Source organism: Crotalus tigris, unplaced genomic scaffold, assembly GCF_016545835.1.
Source record: "Crotalus tigris isolate CLP2741 ecotype Arizona unplaced genomic scaffold, ASM1654583v1 scf7180000018548.2558034, whole genome shotgun sequence".
Taxonomy (NCBI): domain Eukaryota; kingdom Metazoa; phylum Chordata; class Lepidosauria; order Squamata; family Viperidae; genus Crotalus; species Crotalus tigris.
The window spans coordinates 2,320,109-2,338,154 of record NW_024097071.1 but is presented as its reverse complement, the minus strand read 5'-3'; the positions used below and the strand labels follow the sequence as shown (position 1 = coordinate 2,338,154).

Sequence of the window (18,046 nt, the reverse complement as noted above, 5' to 3'; positions counted from 1 at the left end):
CTGTATAATCTCCATTTATAAGTATCCTTGCTGATTGTTTCTTGTAGATCGCTTGGATTGCTTTAATAAAGTTTTCACCAAAGTCCATTTCCTGTAGTTGTTGAAACATAAATTGCCAATTTAAATTATCAAATGCTTTTTGTGCGTCAAGAAATATAAGCGCCATCTGGTTCCCTGGATGATTTTCATAATACTCCAAACTATTTAAAATAATCCTTAAGTTGTTCTTTATCTGTCTATTAGGAAGAAAGCCATTTTGGTCTGGGTGAATAAATTCTATTAAAAATTTTTTCATTCTTTCTGCCAAAATTGCAGCAAAGATTTTATAATCCACATTTAGTAACAATATTGGCCTATAGTTTTTAATTTGTGTAGGATCTGTATCTTCTTTAGGTATCAAGGTAATATTAGCTTCAGTCCATGAGTTCGGAACTTTTGTCTGTATAAAAGTTTCATTATACAAGTCCTTCAGAAAAAGAGTCACAGTATCTTGTAAAGCTACATAAAATTCTGCAGGTAGTCCGTCCGGCCCCGATGTCTTATCTTTCTTTTGTCTTTTAATTGCCTCTATGATCTCCATCATTGATATCTTCTCATTTAACCTCTGTTGCATATTTTCTGATATTTTTGGAAGATTTGCTTTTTTTAAATAGTCCTAAATTGCCTCTTCAGAAATCATCTCAGCCTTATAAAGTAGCTCATAAAAGGCCTTAGTGATTTTTTAATGCCATCATTATGACAGTGTATTTCACCGTTTTCATTCAGTAATTTACTTACTGATCTTTTTTCCTCTTTCTTTTTTCAATCTATATGCAAGCCATCTAACCGGTTTATTACCATTTTCAAAAAAGTTCTGTTTGGCTCGTTTAATCTGTTGTGCCATAGTATCAGTCTCAAGTAGATTTAATTTATGTTTTATTAAATCCATTTGTATCTTCAAATTTTTATTTTGTGGATCAGTTTATAACTCCAGCTCCAATATACCAAGCTGTTTTTTTCAATTTGGACTGTGTGATTCTCTTTTCTTTGTTTTTTTTTAGCAGCATAGGTTATAGCTAAACCTCTAAAGTATGCTTTTGTTGTGTCCCAAACATTTTGAATAGAAGTATCTTCCTTTTTATTGATCTTTAAAAAAATTCCATTTCTTTTGTTGCTAATTGTAAAAATTCTTTTTCCTTCAAAATAGATTTATTCAGAGACCATCTCAATCTTTTCTTAGATCCTTTCCAGGTCATTTTAATTGGGTTATGGTCTGCCCAAATATTTGATTCTATTTCAACTTCCTGTATCATAGTCTTCAAGTCATGGGAGATCCATATCATATCAATTCTTGACCAAGATTTATGCCTGTTAGACTAAAAAGTATATTGTGTCTTTCCTGGATTCATCTCTCGCCATATATCCTGCAAACATAGTTCATCTTTCATTTTTAAACAAGATTTAGGTAAAATATTACTTCCTTTCTTCCCTTGTTTATGGCTTTTGTAGTCTCGAACTGCATCCACAATTGCATTAAAGTCTCCCAGTATACAAAGACTATGGTAGTTTAAGTCCACAGGTTTGTCGTATAGTTGTTGAAAAAATTGCTCTTGTTTCTCATTGGGGGCATATATTGCCACCAACAATATTTTTTTAATAAAAATTTTTGTATTTTCCATTTATCCAACATATACAACAAAATTACAAAATAAAATAAATTCATAATCATAACCATAACCATAGGTGTCACTTGCTCATTCCCCCCAAGCTGCATCCACCCTCTCTAATACCTTTCCTACTTCCCTCCTCTTTCTCTCCTCCCCTCACTACTCTTTTCCCCTCCCCTTCTCCTCTTACCATCCTACTTCCTCCCTTCACCTCCCTCCCCTCTCATCCCTCTCAAATACAGGAATACAGCATAGGGGAAATGCCCAAGCAGCACCTCTCTCATAAATTACCATATCTATATTATCCTATTCTACCTATTTACCCACCCACTCACCCACCCACCCACCCTCAACCCCCCCTCACTTCCCAGAGCAGAGTACAGGGTTATTAATAACAAAATTAACAATATACAATATACAATAAAAAAGAAAAAAGAAAAGGAAAGAAAAAAAATCATACTTAGCCCTTAACTCCCCTTAAATTACATCATCATAAACAAATCTCTTATACAACATTTACTATAAAATTTACTCATAAAATAAATGAAACTTTATAGTCCTGTACGTCTTCTGAATATAATCTATCCATCTTCTCCATACAATAATATATCTTTCTTGTGTATGATCCTTTAAATAAGCAGAAATTTTTGCCATTTCTGCAAAATTAGAACCTTTAAATATCCACTCTTCTAAAATAGGCAACGAATCTTTCTTCTAATATGAACCTACTAGTAACCTTGCTACAGTTAATAAATTCAACATTAAAATAATTTCTTTATCATCTAAATCCACAAAAATACCCAATAAGAATAATTGAGGAGTAAACTTTATCTTCCTTTTAAAAATCTTTTGAATGTTCCACCAAATCATAGTCCAAAAAGCCTTTACCTTTTTACAATTCCACCAAACGTGAAAATAAGTCGCATCCGTATTACCACATCTCCAACATTTGGGTTGTAAATTTGGATACATACAAGATAATTTTTTAGGATCTAAATGCCATCTGTAAAACATTTTATAAAAATTTTCCCTCAAATTTTGAGCTTGTGTAAATTTAACATTTCTGATCCAAATTATCTCCCATAAATCCAATGGGATCGGTTCCTGGATATTCTGAGCCCATTTAACCATACAGTCTTTAACCAATTCTGTTTCCGAATCTAATTCTATTAAAGCATTATAAATTCTTTTTATAGGAGCCTGATTCTAATCTTTAATCCGAATTACCAAATTTTCATCTTCTAATGTTATTCCCTCTTTCTTATCTACAGTCCACCTATCCACTATTTGTAAATCTTGAAACCATGACTGTAAAATATTTTCTTGCCTTAATACATCTAAAGTTTTTAAATGCCAGTCCAAACCTGACCAAATTAATAATTCTTTATACGAGATTTTGTCAAAGTTCATCCCCTTAGAAATTTCCTCAATTGTGTGTCCAGGAATCCCCCAGATAGGTATTTTGTAATTTAACCTATAATAATACTTTTTCCAAACTCGAAGTAAGGCATTCCTCAAGATATGTGATTTAAAAGCCCGGTCAACTTTCTTGTTAAAAATTAAATATGCATGCCAACTATACTTTAAGTCCCACCCTTCAAGAAAAAGAATATCCTTATTTGTTAAATTAAGCCAATCACTTATCCAAGCTAAGGTGGCTGCATCATAATATAATTTCAAATTAGGTGCTTTAAGTCCTCCTCTTTCTCGGGCATCTTGCAAAATCTTAAACTTAACCCTGGTTTCTTCCCAGCCCAAATGAATTTATTGATACCCTTCTGCCATTCCTCCAAATTTACGTCTTTTTTTAAAATAGGTATCATCTGAAACAAGAAAAGAAACTTTGGTACAACATTCATTTTTACGGCTGAAATTCTCCCCAACAATGACAATTGCAATTTTTTTCCAGTCATTTAAATCCTTTTGTACTTTTGCCCATAATAATTCATAATTATTCTTATACAATTTTCCATTTGAAGCCATTAAATATGCGCCCAAATATTTAACCTTTTTCACCATCTGAAAACCTGTTGATTTAACTAAATTTTCCTTATCGTTAATTGACATATTCTTAGATAATATCTTAGTCTTATGATTATTAACTTTAAAACCAGAAATTTTCCCATACTGTGTTATAAGTTCTAATAGACAATCAACCACTTGAGTTGGTTGTTCCAAAATTAAAACCAAATCATCCGCAAAAGCCCGCAATTTATACTCATTCTTTTTTATCTTTATACCCTTGATTCTCCAATCTGAATCAACAAAATCTCCATTGTTAAAACAAATAACAATGGAGATAATGGAATCCTTGTCTTGTTCCCTTTTCAATATTAAAAGTCTCAGTCAGTCCTCCATTAACAACAATTTGAGCAGATTTTTGCTGATATATAGCTTTAAGCGCATGTAAAAACTTATCCCCAAAATTCATTTTCTCTACAAATGAGAATAAAAATTGCCAATCTAATTGATCAAAAGCTTTCTCAGCATCCAAAAATATAAAAGCCACAGGAATCTGATTATTCTTATTCAAATATTCAATTAAATTAATAATTTGTCTTACATTATATTTCATATATCGCCCTGTTATAAATCCTGATTTATTTATTTATTTATTTATTTATTTTAAAAATGTATAAGCCACCCCACTCCCAGAGGACTCTGGGCGGCTAACAATAAAAACACCATAAAACATAACAAAACAAACAGTACAATAACAGTCATCCAGGGGTCAGATTTTATAAACCCCATGTCAATGCTGTAAATATTGTATATTCTTGCTTTGACAATATGCAAAACTGTCTGGTATTTACTGAGTTAATACATAGCTTAGAGTGGGGGAGAAAAAGCCCGGGAAAGAAAGAGGAAATAAACTTTTGACTTTCACACTAATTGGATAATGTGACTTGTGACTGCAAGACAAGGGAGGGGTTTAGCAAGAAAAGATTGATGCCAGCGAGAGGAAGTCAGATTCTGGCATCAATACGTTCATGATGGTGACCGGCAAAATTGTAGCTCTGTAATAAAGACTTTAGGAAACATGCCTGAAAGTTCTTTGAAGTGCTTCATTAGTCGGAACATTTGACATAATGCCAGAATCCAACATTCTTTTCAAACGACCTGTGGTCCCGAACTCCATCAGCTGCCCTATGCTTGAGAGGAGCTGGCAAAGTTTCGGGGAAGATCTCATTATGGAGAAAGAAGATTGCCTGAGACCAGTCCCATGGCTGCAACAGTTTCCCCAGGGGGGGGGGGAAGCGACAGGCAACAAGCAGGGGGAGAGACGAATTTGGCAGATTTCCCAGCTGAGAGCGAACACTTCAAAAGCAGAATGGACAGATAACACAGTTATGGGTGTTTCGTTGGAAAGATTTCAAAACGTAGAAATGGAAACCAGAAATCAGTTCCTACAAAGTGAAACCTACAGCCCTTCTATTGCAAATGTTCCTGCCATGGGCTCTAGCCCTGAGAGAGAGAATCCCAATCTGAATCTTCTGCAGCAAGGGGGAAATTGGGTTTCCCAGCAGGTGGCTGATCCATGTCCTCTGAACTTACCACAACCAATAGAGGCCTTGCAATGTCTTGGGGTGGTACAGAAGCCAGGAAATCAGCAACTGTGGGGAGAACAGCCACAGCAAGGAGGTTGGTTACAGCCCCCAAACGTGCAACCCCTGGGCATAAATCTGCAGCCCGGTTGGAGCCTACAGCAACTGGGGTGGCCACAAGAGCAGTGGGGAGCCCAGCAGGAAGCCTGTCAGACCCTGCCTTCACCGGCCAGAGACCCCAACCCTGAAGAGAGGGTGAATTCCAGTCTGAGGCAGCATTGGGTAGATGGGTTTCCCCAGCTGATGAATGATCAGCAGCAGCAGAGGGCACCACCACCCCCTGCAGCCCAACAACAAAGAAGACCACTACAACCCCCACTTGCGCAGCCACCATTGGGAGGCTTACAGCAGCAGTGGGCACCATCCAACCCCGCTGGCCAGCAGCAGAGGGCCCAGCAGCCATGGAACCAGCCCCAGTGGGGGCCACAGCAGCCTGTGTTCGCACCACCCTTCAATGCAACCTTTGATGGGGACCCAGAGAAGCTGATTTTTTTCTCAACCAAGTGCGCTTTCACTTGAAATGCTGGGCCTATCTGTACCCGGAACCAGAGGCCATGGTCGATGTTATTGCGTCCAACCTAGAGGGAGAAGCATCTGAATGGCTGAACCATTTATATAGCGAGCAAGCCCCCGAATTGGAAGATCCCCACCGCTTTCTTTTAAGTCTGAGAGAATGATTTGAGGACCCATCCATTGGCCTCAAAGCAGCAGGACAAATTCATAAAATAAAACAAGCTGGGAGGCCTGCCCTGGAGTACGTGTGAGAATTCTGCAAGATAGCAGGTCGAATAGAGGGGTGGCCTGAGCAGTCCCTCATCCATTTCTTCATTGAGGGATTAGACGATCACCTCTCTCAGGCCTGCATCTATCGAGAAATACCTGATCGGCTGCAGGAGTGGTACCAGACAGCCGTGAAGCTAGATGTTAAGCTCTCTCGCTATAAAAAGCCTCCCCCATGTGAACCCAAACAGCAACCAGAACTACCTGGACAGCAATCACCCCCACGAAAGCCTTCAACTACTGCAAGGGCTGAGAGACCCAGGCCACCTGCATGACCTTCTTTCGAGTGTTTCCGTTGTGGACAAGGAGGACACCGAGCGGCCACCGGTCCAGTCCCCTACCCTCGACTGCAGAGCAAGCCAGGACCGGCAATGCAAAAGAAACCTGCTCAGCGGCTAACGAGAGGAAAATCCAATCGACTCACACAAGAACCAGTTGCCCAGGTCACACCCCACACACAGGAGGATGCCAAGACTCGAGGTGGACTTGCCCCTGCTCTACCCTTCTTTGATAGCGACGATGAAGGAGAAAACGACCCAATGGTGAGTCGACAAATCCTGCCTTTTTCACTGGCCACCAAACTTATAACCCCTAAGTCTGAGGCACAAATAGACTCAAACGTACTAATTGACTCGGGATGCACCCGCTGCATTATTAGTCTGGCGTTTGCCATGAAGATGGGCATAAGGGCAAAACAGCTTTCCAAACCGATGAGATTTGAGCAAGCCGATGGCTCCCTGATGGGAGGGACTCTTATCACACAATTAACTGAGCCTTTACGCCTAGAAATAGGTGCACACTGGGAGTTTATTCGTTTCCTGGTGGCTCCAAAAATGACCGAGGCGGTAATCCTAGGACTAACCTGGTTGGACAAATGGAAGCCATTTATCTGGTGGGAGAAAGGAATGAGAATTGTGAGACTACTTATAGGGCCTGATCCCCCCATTGATTCAACAGATGTTACTGGGCATCTTAGGCCACCCAATGAGCGAGCACACATGGCCGCCTCACTGACTCCAGGAGAACCAGTCATCCCTAAAGAATACTTGGACCTAGCGGAGGTGTTCAGTGAAAAAGAATGTGATGCTCTGCCCCCTCATAGACCCAATGACTGCTCCATCAAACTGGTGCCCGGAGCCAAACTTCCACGTCCGAGAATGTATGCTATGTCCCCCCTTGAAATGGAAGAGATGCAGCGATATATGAACAAAAACCTAGTGAGGGGGTTTATTGAACAGGCCAAATCTTCCGTGGGAGCCCCTGTGTTGTTCAAAGAGAAAAAAGATGGGTCCCTTCGTCTCTGCGTAGACTACAAGGGACTCAATGCTGTAAGTGTGGAAAATAAATACCTCCTCCCCCTCCTAAAGGATTTATTGACCCATCTGGCTAAGGGGAGTGTCTTCACTAAGTTAGACCTAAGAGAGGCATACTACCGAGTGAGAATAAGAGTGGAAAACTGCCTTCAACTGTCCTATGGGGAGCTATCAGTTCAAAGTCATGCCATTTGGACTACAGGGGGCCCCCCGCTGTATTTATTCAGTTGATTAATGAGGTTCTACATGATCACTTGTACAAAGGGGTCTTGGTGTATCTTGATGATATCCTGATATACAGCACAAATATGGCTGATCACATAAAACTAGTGAGAGAAGTGTTAAAGAAACTATTGAATGCCAAGCTTTATGTCAAATTGTCAAAATGTGAATTTCACCAAACCCAATTAGACTATCTTGGCTACCGAATTTCCAATGAAGGTATTGAAATGGATCCGGCCAAGGTGAAAACTATAATCGAATGGCAGCCACCAAGGACTCGCAAACAGCTCCAGAGCTTTCTGGGTTTTGCCAACTTTTATCGTCAATTCATCCCTTCTTTTGCCAAGATTGCCCTACCTCTTACAGAACTACTCAAAACAGGCAAAGGAGGAGGGAAGCCATGACCGGGCCAACCACTAGCATGGACAATGAGCTGTCAAACAGATTTTGAGAATTTAAAGAGAGTATTTGCCGCTGAACCAGTTCTAAAGCACCCCTGCCCAGGGGAACCCTTTGTGATTCAAGCCGATGCCAGTGATGTGGTGGTTGGAGCAGTGTTACTTCAAAAGAATAAAAATGGAATCCTGCAACCTTGTGCCTACACCTCTAAGAAATTCACTGAGAGCGAGCGAAGATGGGCAATCTGGGAGAAAGAGGCCTTTGCAATTAGGTGGGCACTATTGAACTGGCGACACTATCTAGAAGGGAGCAAGGTGCCATTTGAGGTATGGACAGATCACAAAAACCTAGAGGCACTGAAAACTCCCCGCAAATTGTCACCAAAGCAAGTATGGTGGGCACAGTACTTTAACCGCTTCAACTTCACTCTAAAGTACATACCAGGAGGAAAGAATTTTCTAGCTGATGAGCTATCCCGGTTACCCCAGTACAAAAGCGAACGAGAGCAGGTTAACGAGGCAGTTATTCCCAATCCACAAACTGTTGCTCAACTTACACCTCGCAGGGTCCCCAGTCCTGATGACCCTGGAGTGAAGAAAATAAAACGAGAACTCCTCACTGACCAATGCTTCAAAGATAATCAAGCGTCCCTAACATGCAGGGATGGCTTGGCTTACAAAGGGGGGAAGTTATATTTGCCAGAAGCGCTCTGTCTTAATGCTCTCAAACACAGCCACGATGTAAAGCAGGCTGGACACTTTGGATATTTGAAAACCTTACACCTCACCCGCCGGCAATTCTGGTGGCCGGGGCTGAAAAAGGATGTGGAAAACTATGTAAAAAGTTGTACTGTATGTGCCACAATGAAAAGAATCCCGGGGAAAACTCCTGGGTTACTGCAACCCGTAGCAGACCCTTCTCAACCCTGGGAAGAAATAGCTATGGACTTTATAGTGGACCTACCTGAAAGTAAGGGAAATACTGTCATCTGGACTGTAATAGACCTGTTCTCGAAACAGGCTCATTTCATCGCCTGCAAAGGACTCCCATCTGCCCAACGACTGGCCAAATTGTTCCTGAAACATATCTACCGGCTGCATGGTGCCCCTAAGCGAATAATCTCAGACAGAGGGGTGCAATTCACAGCGAAGTTTTGGAGAAATTTCCTTACATTGATTGGATCATCTCAAGGGTTATCATCTGCTTTTCATCCGGCCACCAATGGGGCCGTTGAAGCCGCTAACAAAATGGTGGAGCAATATCTTAGGTGCTACGTTTCTTACCAACAGACGAACTGGACTGATCTCCTCCCTTTCGCGGAGGTGGCATACAATAATTCCGTGCACAGCAGCACCGGCTACACGCCTTTCAAAGTAGCCACAGAGAAAGAATTTAACCCAATACCTGAATATCCTCAGTTGCCCTCCGCTTCATAGACACTTGATCAATGGGTGAGAGGGTGGGAAGAAGTTTGGTGATGAGAGGTTTCTTTTTCTCATGCGCATGAAAGGAAAGTGAGGAAAGGACTTTCACTTTTTCATTATTATTATTTTTTGTTATAAAGCTTTAGTAACTTTTGGGACTTTGGGTGTTTGCATGAGAAGGATATATTCTTTTTTTTTCTCTTTATGAATAGAAGAGGGGTTTTCTTTTCCCTCTTCTTTTTTTTTCTGGTCTTTTGGATTTTAGAAGAAGGAGAAAAACTTTTTAAAATGGCTTCGAAGCATCAAGTGATCTCTGCTGTGCCTATAGTGGCTTCTTCTCCGGCAATACTCACAGCTCAACAACCTAAATCTAGATCACCACCACCCTCTCCGCCTGTACCACCACTTACGGTAAAAGGTATTCAAGATGTTATGGGTAATGTTGTGTGTCAAATTAGAGAAGAAGTGAAGGAACTTTTAGAAGAGAGAAATAAAATTATGAGGGAGAATATAGTACAGGCTCTGCAAGGACTCGCCTCTGTTGTTGAAAAGCTGGACTGTCATCTTGAGGATGTTGCAGATAAAGTGGACTTATTGGAAGACCGTGTGGAAAGTGTGGAAAAAAACAGTGGAGAATTCACAGGATGAAATTGTTATGTCTCAGTATAGAGAAATGGAGTTCGCTTTAAGAATCAGAGGCTTGAGGGAAAATATGCAAGAAAATCTGAGGGAGGTGGTGGCAAATGATATTGCTGGGATATTGGAGAGAGGTCCAGAGGAGATATTGAGAGAAATAGAAAAAATATTCAGAGTCAATTCATGGATTGCAAAGCAGAGAAATTTACCAAGAGATGTGGTGATTTACTTTGGAAAAAGATCTTTACGTAATGAAATTATACAAGCATTTTACAATAAGAGATTTCAGATTGCTGCTCAGGATGTTATAATTTTAAAGGAGATTCCATCAAAAATTTTAAGAAGAAGAAAGGATTATCAGATGAACTTAAAAAATGACAGATGCCGTTTAGATGGGACATCCCAATTGGAATTGTGGTGAGCCATGCGGGGACACGTTATAGACTTAATACTGTTTCAAAGGCAAGAGAGTTTTACATTTCTGTCCTGGGAGCACGCTCATCATCACCTCTAAGGTTTAAAGTATTGGATGTGAAAGAGGGAGAGCAGTTAGTTGAAGATGTTGCATCAATGAAAGCTGGAAAAGCACAGGTTGAGTTGTTACAGCAGTCTGCTGAGATGAAAGAACAGAGAATGACCCGAGCAACTTATAGACGAAGAGAAAAGGATCAACAGAAGAAGGAAATTAAAGAATCTACACAAGAATCTGTTTCTGAGCCTGTGGGAGGAGCAAGACCTAAGAGATCTTCGATGATTCGATCTTTGATGGCAGATCTTCAAGCAGTCTTCTCCAGGCTGGCAGTCGGAGGAGATGGCAAAGCTCCTGACCTGGAATGTTAACAGCCTCAATTCTCCACAGAAAAGGAAGAAAATATTTCATTATTTGAAGCAATATAATAATGATATTGTTTGTTTGCAGGAAACTCATATTATTTTAAAGGATCAAAAATATTTGATTAATGCTCGATTGGGTTCACATTTTGTATCTTCTGCTCCTGGAAAAAAAGGGGGTGTTGTTATTTATGTTAAGAAAAGTTTGTCAGCTAAATTAATAGATTCTGATTCTCAAGGAAGATATGTTATGATTGAAGTGGGATTGTATGGTAAGAAATTGCTTATAGTGGGTTTATATGCTCCTAATCAACAACAAAAACAGTTTTATAAGTCTTTACATCAAAAATTGATTTTATTGGATTATAGATCTGTTATTTTGATGGGGGATTGGAATGGAGTGTTGGATACACATAAAGACAAGAAAGGACTTTCTATTTTCTTCAAGCAAGCTAAATTACCTAAGGCTTTTTTTTATTTGAAAGATGACTTGGAATTGAGAGACATTTGGCGGGAACATAATACGGAAGAGAGAGATTTTACATTTTTTTCTGATAGGCAGCAATCGTTCTCAAGAATTGATTTTTTTTTTACTACTACGGACTTATATTCTTGTTTCAAATGATACCCATTTTAAAGAAAGAGATAAATTTAGAAGAATGGCAGAAGGGTATTAATAGATTTATTTGGGCTGGGAAAAAACCAAGAGTTAAGCTTAAAATTATACAAGATGTTCGAGAGAGAGGTGGACTCAAGGTGCCGAATTTGAAATTGTATTATGATGCAGTGGTTTTAACGTTGATTAGTGATTGGGTTAACTTAACAAATTCAAATATACTTTCTTTGGAGGGATGGGATTTATTATTTGGATGGCATGCATATTTAATTTATAATAAAAAGGTGGATAGGGTTTTTAAGTCCCGTGTTTTAAGAATTGCTTTATTGCATGTCTGGAAGAAATATTATAGATTAAATTTCAGAATACTGTTGTGGGGAATTCCTGGACTCGCAATAGAGGGGATAAGGAAAGGAGTGAAAATGGATAGGATTTCTTATAAACAATTGCTTAAGTGGGAAGGGAATAATTGGCAATTAAAGTCTATGGAGGAATTAATGCAAGAAAATATTATTTATTCTTGGTTCCAGTATAGGCAATTATTAGAAAGATGGAGTATAGATCAAAAAGTGGATTTTGCTATGGAAGATGTGAATTTGATGAAACAAATTAAAGATCAAAGTAGAACTTATATAAAAAGAGTTTATAATGCTTTAGTGGAATTGGATTCAGAAACAGAATTAGTTAAAGATTGTATGGTTAAATGGGCTCAGAATTTTGAAGAGCCGATTTTATTAGATACATGGGAGATAATTTGGGTGAGGAATGTTAAATTTACTCAAGCTCAAAATTTGTGAGAAAATTTTTATAAAATATTTTATAGGTGGCACCTTGATCCACAAAAGTTGTCTCGTATGTATCCGAATGTACAGCTCAAATGTTGGAGATGTGGTTGTCTGGATGCAACGTATTATCATATTTGGTGGTCATGTAGAAATGTAAAGGCTTTTTGGATTAAGATTTGGTGGAACATTCAGAAGATTTTTAATAGACGGATAAAATTTACACCACAATTATTTTTGTTAGGTATTATTGTAGATTGTGATGGTAAAGAGATTACCTTAATGTTAAATTTTATTACGGCAGCAAGGTTGCTGATTGGGCAATATTGGAAGAAGGATTCCTTGCCTACTATAGAAGAATGGTTTCTCAAAGTTTCTCATTTATCAGAAATGGCAAAAATTTCGGCTTATCTGAAAGACCATTCACAAGAGAGATATATTTCGGTGTAGAAAAGATGGGTAAATTTTGTACAGAATAAATATGGGATTAGGAAGTATTATTTAGCTTTTGAATAATTTATAGTTTAAACTGGGTATGGTTGATTTGTAGTTTCTATGTATTGGAGTTAAAGTACTTTAAATCTTTTTGGATGTATGTATAGTGGATTGATGTTCATTTAATTTGTATGTTTTTTTTTCTATTTCTTTAACCCTGTATTCAGCTCTGGGAAGGAGGGGGGAGGGTTATGGGGTGGGAGGGGGGGTATTTTATTGTAAAAAGTTTATAAAAATGTCAATTAAAAAAAAGGTCCAGTTTGCCATAAATATTGAAGTTATCTCACCCGGAGCAGTTGCTTGTTCTCAATCAGCTGTCTTCTGTCTCTGACGATCAGCTGGTGATGGTGGTGATCACAAAAGCACTCCGCCCTTCTTTTGCCAATTCCAGGGGCTGTTTTGAGTTCCTTCCTCAAAGGTTCACTCCTCGATGGCCATCCCTCCAGGCTGGCATTCAGCCCAGATGGGCCCGCCAGTGAAAGAATTCCAGACTCTGGGGACAGAGAATCGTCTCCAGGGTCTATAGGCAGCTACATCATCGGTAACGTCTCAGGCCCAGTACTCTTCAATATTGTGGAGATGTGGAAGCTTAGATGTAACTTATTTTCATATTTGGTGGACTTGTAGAAATATAAAAGCTTTTTGGATTAAGAGTTGGTGGAACATTCAAAAGATTTTTAAGAAAAAGATAAAGTTTATGCCATAATTATTTTTATTAGGTGTTATTGTAGACTTTGATGTTAAAGAAATTAATTTGATGTTGAATCTTATAACAGCTGCAAGATTACTGGTGGGGCAATATTGGAAGAAAGATTCAATGCCTACTATGGAAGAATGGATACTTAAGGTGTCTAATTTAGCAGAAATGGCAAAAATTTCTGCTTATTTGAAGGATTATTCACAAGAAAGATACATTTTGGTTTGGAGAAGATGGATAGATTATATTCAGAATAAATATGAGACTAAAAAGTATTATCTAGCTTATGAGTAAATTTTAGATTATTACTAATAGTTTAATATGGTTGAATTTATATTATTTTTAGTATTATGGTTTAATTATATTATTATTTTTATTTTTAATTTGTTAATATTTATTTTGAAAAGGAGTTAAAGTATGTTATGGATTTGATTGTTAGTATAGTTGGGTAATATTAGTTAGATTATGATTGTTTATTTGTAACCCTATAATCAGCTCTGGGAAGTGGGGGAGGGGTGGGAGGGATTTGGGATATATATTGTATAAAATTTTTAAAACTTTTAATAAAAAAAATATTGTCATAAATGACTTAGGTGAGGGAATAGAAGGGAAACACATCAAATTTACAGATGACACTAAGCTGGCAAGAATAGAACAGGGCTTTTGAACCTTTTCATTGATTGTACCACTTTTAGGATATGGCAATATTTGAATACCACCAGTCGCCTAGCAAGGTGTAAAAAACTTGATGACAAAAAAAAGGAAAAAAGTGAAAGTATAGGTAATTCTTGACTTACAGCAGTTTGCTTAGTGACTGTTCTAAGTTACAACAGCACTGAAAAAAAGTGTCTTATGACTATTTTTCACACTTATGACCATTGCAGGATCTTCAGGGTCATGTGATTTACATTTGCATGCTTGGCAACTGATTCATATTTATGATGGTCACACTGTCCCAGGGTCATGTCATTTTCTTTTGCAACCTTTTGACAAGCAAAATCAATGGGGAAACCAGAGTCAATTAACAAACATGTTACTAATTTAACAACTGCAGTGATTCACTTAACAAATGTAGCCAGAAAAGTCGTAAAATGGGGCAAAACTCATTTAACAAATTTCTCGCACCCTTTCCTTTTATATCCTCTCCTCTATCCTCCTTCTTTTATATCCTCTCCTCTCTCCCCCCTGCTCTTTTTATATCCTCTCCTCTTCCCACTCCTCCTTTTATATCCTTTCCTCTCCCCTCCAGTCCTTTTATATCAGGTCGAACTTGATTTCATTGTGGGCTGAATCAGCATTGTGGTTTCTGTTGGGAGGCAGAAGTGGGTATTTGTGGCCAGTGCTATGTCACTCAGGTTGGGGTTCCCTGTGAGGGAGATCTGGGATTTCCGGTGGAGGGGGGAGCCTGGGGTGGGTGCCAGGGCATGGTCCACTGGAGGAGCCTCACCGTCCCTCTTGGGCCAGGTGGGGGACTCCCAGACAATGGTGTGGGCTGTCCAGAGCCCTAGGAAGAAGAGGGTAAGTGCCCAGCTCAGCCCTTGAGCTCCCTGGACACCAGGACCCCACAGCCCAACCCAGTCCGGCCTCACTTCCCCAAGGGAGCCTCCTTGAGGCTTCTGCTGCTGTGCTCATTCTTCTTGGCCCGGTTGCTCATGGTGGATGCAGGAGGGCAAAGTGATTCAGCCCACTCCCTCTCCATGTGAGGAGACCCAGCTTTGTAATCAAATCATCCTTAGCAATAGGATGGAAGACCACCAGGATAGGCCAGGAGAAGGGGGCAAGGGGATGGCAAAAGGGCAGAAGGGCTGCTGTTGGCCAAGTGCTAAGAGAGGACTTCCCTCAGACCCTTCCTCTTTCTCATTCCAATCTCCTTCCTTCTCTTCTCTTCTCCCTTTCTCTTCACTGCTGCTCTTATAAAAAATCTTTTCTCTCACTCTCTTTCTCACACACACGTCCCTCCAAAATCCTTCCCATTCTCATGCACATGCCTCTCCAAAAGCCTCCCCCCTTCTCTCTCTGACAAAAGCCTTTTCTTTTCTGCCTCTTTCTCCAGAGTCTTTTTTCTCTCTTTCTCCCACCAAAATTGCCTTCTTTTATATCCTCTCCTGTCTCTACCCCCTCCTCCTTTCTCTTCCAGGTGAGCCAGAAGATCCTGGAGCCTTTGTCTTGCCCCAGCAGCCCTGCAGCTCTTGAGGACTCTCTCAGGACAAGTCCTGCACTGTGCCGCTTTGGCTTGTTCCCTCCCTGCTAAACTTGGCTAGGCTGGGCAAGGCTGCATACCACCTGACAGTGCCAATGTACCACTGGTGGTACGTGTACCACTGGTTGAAAAGCCCTGCCCTAGAAGACAAGGCCAGGAACCAGAAAGATCTTGACAAGCTTGAACAATGCGCCCTACCCAACAACATGAAATTTTATGTGGAGAAAAGCAAGGTTTTACACTTAGGCAGGAAAAACCAAAGGTACAAGTACAGATTAGGTGAAACCTGGCTCAAAAACAGTAAGTATGAGAGGGACCTGGAAGTCCTAGTGGATGATCACCTGACTATGAGCCAGCAGTGTGTGGCGGCAGACAAAAAAGCGAATACTATCCTTGGTTATATAAACAGAGGCAGAGAATCAAAATCACATGAAGCATTAGTACCACTTTATAAAGTTTTAGTAAGTCCACACCTGGAATACTGCATCCATTATAAAAAGATGTTGAGACTTTGGAAAAAATGCAAAGAAGAGGAACTAAGATGATTAAAGGCCTGGAGACTAAAACAAGTGAAGAACAGTTGCAGGTTTTGGGTTTGGCTGGTCTAGAGAAAAGAAGGAGTGTGGGGGGCAGGAAAACAGTATTCCAGTATTTGAGAGGTTGCCACAAAGAAGAGGGGGTCAACTTATTTTTCAAAGCACCAGAGGGCAGAACAAGAAACAATGGATGGAAACTAATCAAGGAGAGAAGCAACCTGGAATTAAGGAGAAACTTCCTAACAGTGAGGACTATTAACCAGTGGAATAGTTCCTTCAGAAGTTGTAGGTACTTCATCAATTGAGGTTTTAAAAAGAGACTGGACAGTCAGTTGTCTGAAATGGTATAGTATCTTCTGCTTGAGCAGGGGGTTGGACTAGAAGACCTACAAGGTCCCTTCCAGCTCTATTCTGATTGATTGATATTCCTTTGTCTTTCAAATGCAGATGGACTGCTGAATATTGTCCTAATAGGTTTGTTCTCCTATTTTGTGCCATGTGTTTGTGAAGTGGTTGATTTGTACATGTCTCACTGCATTGTACTACATATATCACATTGCCCAGTTTGTGTCTCAGTGTTTTATTCTTGGGCTGGTGTGATGACTCCCCCAGATGTTTCCCCAGATGTCTCTCCAGATATCAGTTCAGAGGAGGCTGAATCAGTCTCAGGCATGTCAGGATGGGAGTTGGTCAATAGCTCTGAGGCAGAGGTTGCAAGTCCAAGTGAGGGGAGTGGTTGATGGGAGAGACACTGGATGAGCAGCTGGCTGAGAATGATTTGGCTGAAGCACAGCTGCAGCAGGACAGCCCTGATACTTCATTTGGGAAAAGCATTCAGCTACAGCCAGTCAGTGATGAGGAAGAGGAACTTGATTGGAGAACACATAGGACAAAGAAAAGGCAGGAGTAACAAAAGTTACCCCGCTATCACAAGGAGGCAGCCTCGTCCTTCTTGATGGGCTGCACCAGAAGCTGGCTATTGGACCACAAGCAGCTGCTCCAGTCATCAAAGAGAGTCTGATGATGGGGGCCTGGCCAAAGAACCAGATTATCCGGCCAGGGAAACTGATGCCTCAAGAGGGGACCACCGTCCTGGTGGACCTCTACCAATCGGAACCGATCCCTCAGCGCAGAAGTACCCCTAAGCCTGCCAAAGAGGAGCTGTTAATTCCACTCCAGGCTCCATCATCTGCAGCGCAGAATAAAGGGAAGGGATTGACTGGATGGGACAACTCCACTGAGTGGAAGTATCAGACTGTAGTTCACAGTCCCTCAATCAAGCAGCTGAAGGAGAAATTTGACCATCTGGAGGTCAGAGAAGGGGTTCCTATAGCTCAGTGTGAGTACTCAAAGTGGAGTAAGGCGAAGGCTTATCCATCGCTTCCACCCTCTCACCAAAGTCCCAATCCAGTTGCTAGGGCCCATGCCATTTTGCCTACTCCACCATCAGCCACAGCATCAAGTCCCTGGTCCCAACCAAGCCCTCACGTGACCCTGGGACACAGTGACCGTCACAAATATGAATCAGTTGACAAGCATCTGAATGTAAATGACAAGACCCTGGGGATGCTGCAACAGTCATGTGTGAAAAAGGGTCATAAGTCACATTTTTCAGTGCCGTTGTAACTTCAAACTGTCACTAAGCAAACTGTTGTAAGTTGAGGAGTACCTGTATTTTATCACTTTTTCCTTTTGGGGGGGGGGTCATCAAGTTTTTGACACCTTGCTAGGTGACTGGTGGTACTCAGATATTGCCATATCCTAAAAGTGGTACAATGGGTGAAAAGGTTGAAAAGCCCAGCTATAGTAGTTCCTCAGTACTCCAGGATTTTTGAAAAATATGGTACAGTGGTTCTGAGGTAAC

At 40.3% G+C, this 18,046-nt stretch overlaps 1 protein-coding gene across 1 annotated transcript in view; it reads left to right on the top strand.

Annotated features, from left to right (window-relative positions):
• Positions 1-16,106, top strand: part of LOC120312866 (gamma-aminobutyric acid receptor subunit beta-1-like) — a 137,353-nt gene extending 121,247 nt beyond the window's left edge. Inside the window, exon 4 of the mRNA XM_039354165.1 lies at positions 15,584-16,106. Coding sequence (XP_039210099.1) covers positions 15,584-15,697 — 114 coding nt within the window. The 3' untranslated portion in view covers positions 15,698-16,106. The remainder of the gene's footprint in view (positions 1-15,583) is intronic.
• Positions 16,107-18,046: the final 1,940 nt, after the last annotated feature.